Genomic DNA, 9,119 nt, shown 5'->3' on the forward strand with positions numbered 1-9,119 from the left:
AAAGCTTGGGGTAGATTTTAAGGAACTTCCTAAAGGAGGAAAGAGAGGTAGAGGGGATTAAGGAGTGAATTCCAGAACGCAGGGCCTCGGCAGCTAAAGGTACAGCCGCCAACGGTGGAACAATTACATTTGGGGATGCACAATAGGCCAGAATTGGAGGAGCAGATATCGGAGAGTTGTAGGACCGGAGGAGGTTATGGAGATAGGGAGGGGCGAGGTCACGGAGGGATTTGAAAACAAGGATGAGAATTCTTAAATCAAGACTTTCCTCAATCAGCGAGCACAGGGGTCATGGGTGAACGGGACTTGGTGCGGAGTAGGATACGGGCAGCAGAGTTTTGGATGAGCTCAAGTTTATGGAAGGTGGAAGATGGGAATGCATTGGAATAGTCAAGTCTAGAGGTAACAAAGGCTTGGATGAGGGTTTCAGCAGCAGATGGGCTGAGGCAGGGGTGGACTCAGGCAATGTTACGAGGTGGAAGTAGGCGGGCTTGGTGATGGCGGGATGTGTGGTCAGAAGCTCATCGTGGGATCAAATATAGCACCAAGGTTGTGAACAGTCTGGTTCAGCATCAGACAATTGCCAGGGAGAGGGAGAGTGTCGGTGGTTAGGGAACGGGGTTTGTGATGGGAACCAAAGGCAATAGCTTTAGTCTTCTCAATATTTAGTTGGAGGAAATTTTTTCTCATCCAGTTCTGGATGTCGTACAAACAGTTTGACAATTTATAGGCAATGGAGTCGTCGAGAGAGGTGGTGGTGAGATAGAGCTGGGTGTCGTCAGTGTACATGTGGAACCCGCTATCGTATTTTCAGATGGTGTCGCCAAGGGCTAGCCTGTAGATGAGAAATAGAAGGGGGCCAAGGATAGATCCTTGGGGGACACCAGAGGTTACAAATGCAGGAGTGGGAAGAGAAGCCATTGCAGGAAATACTTTGGTTACGACTGGATAGATAATATTACAATAATTGCTTAAAATCATAAATTAGGTTACACCGTTTTTTAAAAAAGGTAGTATTTTAACTTCATAAATCACAATGATTGACAAATATGCAAAACATTTGAGTCTTTGTTTCAAAAGACAATTCATTTTAAATAGGTTAATGTCTCTGGTAAAATACTTGACCAAAGAATGTCAGAAATGTTAAGCAGTCAGTCATTAATATTGCCATTAATTTTCAGGCTCAATTCACTTCTGCCTTATAAGTCATTCACATTTGCCATAGCATATTCATAATGCACTATTGCAAAGCTCTCTAGATTTGAAAAAGCTTAGTTAAGACAATGACAACTATAACCATGTTCCACTTTTATCATTGAAAACTTACATTTTTAGTGCACCATCCGCAATTTTTTCCAGCTTGTATACATTCCCCACATGATTTTGCATTGGCTTTTAAACACTCACTGGGATCTGTAATTTGTAAAGGCAAATTATCATTGTATACCTGTCTAGTCATTTACATTAACAAGTGCAAAAAAGTATTAAACATATCCTGAAAGCTGTATGAAAGCAATTCAGAAGTCTTCAAAAGTAGCCATTTAAACCGACTAAATCTGTATACTGTTCAAAATCGGATACCTGAATTAAACTCTGCAAATTAAACATTCTGAACACTGGAGCAGGAGTAGGCCGCTGATCCATTGTGCCGACTTCAATTTGTTAGCCATGGAGCTCAGTTTTTAAAAAAATAAATCGTTTGTCCTTATTTCTCAGCTCTTTAATTTTCCTTTTAAACACCTCTATAGCCTTTTAGTAGTTTGTCTCCTTGTTCTAAATGCTCCAACAAAATGGACGTTTTTCCCCTAGCTGCCTTCCCAACTTCCATTATTTTAATCACTTCGATCAGATCACCCCTTAACTTCCTTAAACTAGCCAAGTCCTTTCACCCAGCCAAGTCTTTTCATCCCAGGTTTCAACCTGGTGAAATTTGTAGACTCTATCCAAGTAAATCCATCCTAAACAGAGATGCCCCAAAACTAATGCAATATTTCAGAGGATGTCAGACCAAAATGCTGTCTGAGGTAATAATTCTTTACATTCTACACACCACTTGATGAAGCCCAGTAACTCATCAGCATTTTAGATCACTTTTTGTACCCTAGAACTAATTATAAAGACTCAATTAACTGGACTCTCAAGTCATTTGGCTCTATCTTTTCCCTGTTCTTCCCAATTAAACAGCATTAACTATGGACAAGTGCAAGGAAATGTGGGGGGGAGGGGGGGGGGGAAAGAGTGGAAAGAAGTGGGTGAATATAAATTTAATAGCTTGAGACTACAGAAAAGAGTGATCTGTGTGTAGTGGTAGATAGCCCACTGAAATCAAAGCGGTGTGGTGCAGTAGTAAAGAAAGTTGAAGAAAGGATTAATTAGCAATTTTGTGTGAGGCCTCTTGGGGAAGAGTGACCATAATATGGTAGAATTCTTCATTAAGATGGAGAGTGACAGTTAATTCAGAGACTAGGTTCCTGAACTTAAAGAAAAGTAACTTCAATGGTATGAGACGTGGATAGACTGGCGAATTATACCAAAAGGGTTGACGGTGGAGAGGCAATAGTAGACATTTAAAGATCACATGGATGAACTTCCATTCCTGTCTGGCGTAAAAATAAAATGGGAAGTTGGCTCAACCATGGCTAATAAGGAAAATTAAGAAGAGTGTTAAATCCAAGGAAGAGGCATATAAATTGGCCAGAACAAGCAGCAAGCCTGAGGACTGAGAAATTTAGAATTCAGCAGAGGACAAAGGGTTTAATTACGAGGGGGAAAATAGAGTACGAGAGGAAGCTTCCAGGGAACATAAAAACTGACCGCAAAAGCTTCTATAGATATGTGAAAAGAAAAAGATTAGAGTAGACAAATGTAGGTCCCTTGCAGTAAGAATCAGGTGAATTTATGATGGGGAACAAAGAAATGGCAGATTAATTGAACAAATACTTTGGTTCTGTCTTCACTAAGACACAAATAACCTTCCAGAAATACTAGGGGATCAAAGGTCTAGCAAGGAGGAACTGAAGGAAATCCTTATTAGTCAGGAAAGTGTGTTAGGGAACTTGATGGGACTGAAGGTTGATAAATCCCCAGGGCCTGATAGTCTGCATCCCAGAGTACTTGAGGAAGTGGCCCGAGAAATAGTGGATGCATTGGTGGTCATTTTCTAACATTCTATAGACTCTGGATCAGTTCCTATGGATTGGAGGGTAGCTAATGTAACCCCACCTTTTAAAAAAGGAGGGAGAGAGAAAACAGAATTATCTACCCGACATCAGTAGTGGAGAAAATATTGGAATCAATTATTAAAGATGTAATAGCAGCGCATTTGGAATGCAGTGACAGGATTAGTCCAAGCCAGCATTGATTTATGAAATGGAAATCATGCTCGACAAATCTTCTAGAAATTTTTGAGGATGTAACAAGTAGAGTGGACAAGGGAGAACCAGTGGATGTGATGCATTTGGACTTTCAAAAGCCTTTTGACAAAGTCCCACACAAGAGATTAGTGTGCAAAATTAAACCCATGGTATTGGGGGTAATGTATTGACGTGGATAGAGAACTGGTTGACAGACAGGAAGCAAAGAGTAGGAATAAGTGGGTCCTTATCAGAATGGTAGGCAGTGACTAGTGGGGTACCACAAGGTTCAGTGCTGGAACCTCAGCTAGTTACAATATACATTAATGATTTAGATGAAGGAATTGAATGTAATATCTCCAAGTTTGCAGATAACACTAAGCTGGGTGGCAGCTGTGAGGAGGATGCTAAGCGGCTGCAGGATGACTTGGGACAGGTTAGGTGAGTGGGCAAATGCATGGCAGATGCAGTATAATGTGGATAAATGTGAGTTTATCCACTTTGGTGGCAAAAACAGGACGGCAGATTATCTGAATGGTGACAGATTAGGAAAAGGGGAGGTGCAACGAGACCTGGGTGTCATGGTACATCAGTCATTGAAAGTTGGCATGCAGGTACAACAGGCGGTGAAGGCAGCAAATGGCATGTTGGCCTTCATAGCGAGAGGATTTGAGTATAGGAGTAGGGAGGTCTTACTGCAGATGTACAGGGCCTTGTTGAGGTCACACCTTGAATATTGTGTACAGTTTTGATCTCCTAATCTGAGGAAGGACTATTGAGGGAATGCAGTGAAGGTTCACCAGACTGATTCCCGGGATGGCAGGACTGACATATGAAGAAAGACTGGATCGACTAGGTTTATATTCACTGGAATTTAGAAGAATGAGGGGATCGCATAGAAACATATAAAATGTTGATGGGATTGGACAGGTTAGATGTATGTAGAATGTTCCCGATGTTGGGGAAGTCCAGGACCAGGAGTCAGTCTAAGCCATATCAAACCGAGATGGAGGAGAAACTTCTTCACTCAGAGAATTGTGAACCTGTGGAATTCTCTACCACAGAAAGTTGTTGAGGCCACTTCGTTAGATATATTCAAAAGGGAGTTTGATGTGGCCCTTGGATACATGGATAAAGGGGTATGGAGAAAAAGCAGGAATGGGATACTGAAGTTGCATGATCAGCCATGATCATATTGAATGGTGGTGCAGGCTCGAAGGGCCTTATTTTCTAAACAAAATGTCTAACCAGAGGGCAGAACACACATCTCAGGAAGTGATATTGTATTCACTAGACACTGGTGCACCTGGAGTACTTCCTGGTTGCCATACTACAGCAAATATATCTGGACATTGGAGGTATACAGAAAAAACCCCACCAAACCGATACCTAGTTTAAGGCATCTGAGTTCTGAGGAGATTAAGATCCTGGGATTGATTATTCAGAAGAGATGGCCTGGGCAAAAGTATTCAAATCATTAACGAATAGATGAATGTAATCCCAACTAACCCCATTCTTTCAGTAAATCCAATACTTTTTTTCAGCAATCTCCCCATTTGGCAATGCTGTCTGAAGTACAATGTGTGCTACAAAAAGCAGGAAAGACCAAGTGCTATGCGCAATACAATTCGAAAACCATGAAAATATATAGATTAAAACAATGTTAATTAAATTTGAATATTGCATAACATAGTAAAGCTTCTTTTTAATTTAGTTTGATAATTTCATGCTTGGTGAGGGATAGGAGAGTCTTGGATGAAAGCATTGGAACAGTCAAGTCTGGAGGTGACAAGGAGTGTTTCAGCACAGGCTGAGGTACAGGCAGAGACCGGGCAATGTTAGAGGTGGTAGTCTGCTGTTTTTGTGATAGTGATGAGTTCAGAAGCTCGGAGTTGTATGGAATGACAAGGATGCAAATAATTTGGTTCAGCCCGAGAGAATAGACTGGGACAGTGATGGAAACAGTGGCGAGTACGGAGTTTGTGGTGGGGGTTGAAGACAATGGTTTCAGTTTAACTGGGGAACATTGCAGCTCAAGACTAGGGGGCCAAGTTTCGGCCTGAGTTGCTCCTGATTTTTTGGAGCAACTGGTTTAGAAATTTGAATTCTCTGCATTTAGTTTGCTCCAGTTCTAGTCAGTTAGAACAGTTTCACTTTGGAACATAATTTTTTTTCAAAAGGGGGCGTGTCCGGCCTGTTATCAAAGTTTTGGCAGTGAAAACTTACTCCAAACTAACTTAGAATGGAGTAAGTGAAGATTTTTGTACGTTCGAAAAAACCTTGTCTACACTTTAGAAAATCAGGCGTAGGTTACAAATTAGGCTGAGGGAAGGGGGGGGGGGGGTGCTAGGGTTTAAAGGGAAGTTTACAAACATTAAACACTTCAGTTTTACAAATAAAGAGCCATCATCAATAATAAATCAACCAATAAATCGATCCAAAAAAGTTTTTTTTTTTTTTTTAAAATCAATAAATAAAACATTTTCTACTTACCGACTGCAGCACCAAGAGTCCTCCAACAGCGTGCTGGGATGGCCCCCACCCAGTCTCTGTGTCTATCTGTCTGTCTTTGTGTGTCTCTGACAGCGCTGGGTGGGAGGGGGAGGGGGGGGGGGGAAAAAAGAGAGTGGGGGAAAAGGGAGAGAGGATGGAGGGAGGGAAGGCTGAACGGCCGGGCCCAAGACTTCGGGCTGGATTTACAGGTAGGTGGCGTCGGGTCTCCGGGGGGGGGGGGGGGGGGGGGGGGGAGGAAGAGCAGAGGTAGAGTCGGGTCTGGTCGGGTGGGAGGAGCCTTATTCACGCAGTCCCAGTGATGCCATTCGGCCAGGGCTAGGGGCTGCGTGCTTCGGGCCCCTCCCACAGTTTTGGGCGCCTGGAGCTACTGCACATGCGCGCCCACTGTAGCGCGCATGTGCAGAGGTCCCGGCACTGTTTTCAGCGCAGGGACCTGGCTCCGCCCCCGACAGCTCGTGCTGCGCCGCGCCCGGCTCCAGAGGACCAGCTGGGAGCCGGAGAATAGGTAAGTTTTTTTTAGGCACACTTTGTGGCGCGAAAAATGGGCGTCCAGGTCCGGGCTGCACCGTTTTAGGCGCGGCCCGAAACTTGGGCCCCTAGATATCACACAAGCAGTCTGACAACACAGGGCTGATGAGGTAGAGTTGAGTGTCAGCAGCATACATGTGAAATATGACCCATGTCTGCAGGTGATGTTGCCAAACGCAGCATTCAAATGAGGAAGACGAAGAGGCCAAGAATAGATCATTGTAGGGTTTGAAGTTAGTGAAGAGTGGGAACAAAAGTCACTGAAAACCTTGAACTGAGAGTTCAAGTGACATTCTAATGGAATCACTTCAGCTATCAAGAAAACAGTGACATTCATAGGGATTATTCTTGATGTATGTTTGAATATTTTATGAGCGTGTTTAAATGTTTAGTGATACACTGCATTAGTTAATCACGTTACCTGATTGAGCAAGTCCATACCACATGCAGCAGCAAATCAGTGCAGTACAAAGGATATATTTCAAATCCATCTGAAAGGAAGAAAATAGTAAAAAACAATAAGAATACACAATCTCTCATATTTTCAAAATCTTGCTTATGTCACAATCTTCCTGCCCACAAACTTTACTTTTAGATGTCACCATTTTTCATAATGCTTTAACATTCAATATTGAAACAGCCTATGCAAAAATATTATGTTGGCATTTCTCTATGTAAATAGCCTGTCAATGAATCAACTGAGTCAAGCAAAGTGATTTTTGAAAACAGAGACCCCTCCGTAAAACCTGCCCTTTCCATCCCTAGATCCTGTGTTCACAAACCTCGATCATTTTCACTGTTTCCCCGCTATCAGAATGCTCATATTTCCCAGTGTTCCCAGAACCTTACACTGCTATGTTCCTGGGGCGCAAGGACACCATGCGACCAGACCGGGAACCCCACCCTCCAATGTTAGGTTCTAAAATCTCATCCCAGCACCCCCAGATCTTAGAGCCTCCTCCATGTTGATAGGTCAGTGCCCCTACTTGCAATAAAGTCATTCTAAAACCTCCAACTCACTACAAGCATCACTATAGGAGATTTGCTAGATTCCGTTAAGCACACCACACTCCAGCTTCAGAAATAGGGCAGGTTTAACAAGTACTCTCCTACTTGAATATTCAAATTTACAAAACTACATCAAGGACAAAATGTAATTTTGTAATAACTATTTCATCCACTGAGCATTGCCAGGTCATGTACAGAATTGCAAACTGCTTCAACAATGTTACCCAGCCCAACCTCAGATCACCTCTTCCACTGGCATGATTTTTTTCAAAATACACCCCAGCCATTCTTATGGCCTCAGAGTGAAATTGCCAATTAGTGCCAAAAGAGTTTCATGTTGTGGATCCATACCCAGCAGAAATTGGATTGTGACTTGTCAAACTCTCTTCTCAAAGAAGTGAACCTCCAAAAGGCTCTTACTGGGTGGACCTTGTTTGGGTGCTCACATGACTAGCTGCCAATCTTTGGTTAAGACTCCACTTACTTCCCAGGTTCAATGGCATTTCCTTGCCAAAAACACAGGAACCCAAAGCTTCAAAGATTTTCATTTAAAGTCTAGCCAAAGCTTTTAAACCTTAATGAGTTGATTACATTTCCACTTGCGCATTTGTATTTAGCATTCTTCAGGTTTTTAAAAAAAAGTCTATACACAAGTATAGAAAGTAGTTTTATTTAAAAAAAAGTTTTTATAAAGAGGACCTTTCTGAAATATATATGCATAGTATTCCACATTTTCTAATTTACAATTATTGTCAGTTAGCTATCTTATCACAGCAATTTCCTGTTTAAGAGGAAGCATCGAATTAGAACTAGCTATTAAATATTTACAGAACCAAAGGGTGTGGCACTAGTCATTACAGTACAGCAGCTTTAACAATTTGAAAGGAACTCAGCTTCAGAACACCAACAGCACTTGGTCAATTTTATCTTCCAAGTAGCTGAATTAAAGGGTCAACCTAAAATGTCAAATTGAACATGAAAAGATTTGGTAACAATATTTCAGATAGAATCGTCATTATCCTATTTCAATAGCCGTGAGGGCTTTATTGAGTGTTAAGAAATCCTGAAATAGTGCTATTTTGTGTTAACCTCAAGCTAACTGATTTGAACCATACAACACTCATAAGAAGCTACTACAAAGTAGCAACTTGCATTCATATAGTGCCTTTAACATAGCACTTTAGTAATATAGGGCCCAAGTTACCACATGATTTGCGCCTGATTTTTAGGAGCAACTGGTGGAGAACGGACTATCTTAGAAATCGCAATTCTCCACTTTTTTTTCTGCAGTTCTAGTCAGGTAGAACAGTTCCACCTTGGAACAGAATTTTTTCTTCAAAAGGGGGCGTGTCCAGCCACTGATGCCTGATTTCAAAGTTTCCACAGTGAAAACGTACTCCAAACTAACTTAGAATGGAGCAAGTGAAGATTTTTGTAGAACTGAAAAAACCTGTTCTACACATTAAAAAATCAGGCGCAGGTTACAAATTAGGTGTCCAGAACGAGGTGGGGGGAGGGGGGGGGGGGGGGAGGGGGAGGGAAGGGAAGTCAAGTCATTAAATTCTATAATAAATCCTTATTTATACTTATACAAATAAATCCAACCTGAATAAACATTTATAAGCAAAGAAAAGATTAAATAAACCATCTTCCTACCTGTGTGAAAGTGCTTCAGGCAGGCCTTTCGGGACCGAAGGCTGAACGGGCCAGCCCGAG

At 41.9% G+C, this 9,119-nt stretch overlaps 1 protein-coding gene across 4 annotated transcripts in view; it reads right to left on the minus strand.

Annotated features, from left to right (window-relative positions):
* LOC139264667 (integrin beta-1-like) overlaps nt 1-9,119 on the minus strand; it is a 105,544-nt gene that overhangs the window by 46,756 nt on the left and 49,669 nt on the right. For all 4 annotated transcript variants that reach the window (XM_070881538.1, XM_070881536.1, XM_070881537.1 and 1 more), the window contains 2 exons: nt 6,817-6,886; nt 1,328-1,413 (listed from right to left, as the gene is read on the minus strand). In XM_070881538.1, the coding sequence (XP_070737639.1) occupies nt 1,328-1,413; nt 6,817-6,886 (156 nt within the window). The remainder of the gene's footprint in view (nt 1-1,327; nt 1,414-6,816; nt 6,887-9,119) is intronic.

Source organism: Pristiophorus japonicus, chromosome 5, assembly GCF_044704955.1.
Source record: "Pristiophorus japonicus isolate sPriJap1 chromosome 5, sPriJap1.hap1, whole genome shotgun sequence".
NCBI classification, from domain to species: Eukaryota; Metazoa; Chordata; class Chondrichthyes; family Pristiophoridae; genus Pristiophorus; species Pristiophorus japonicus.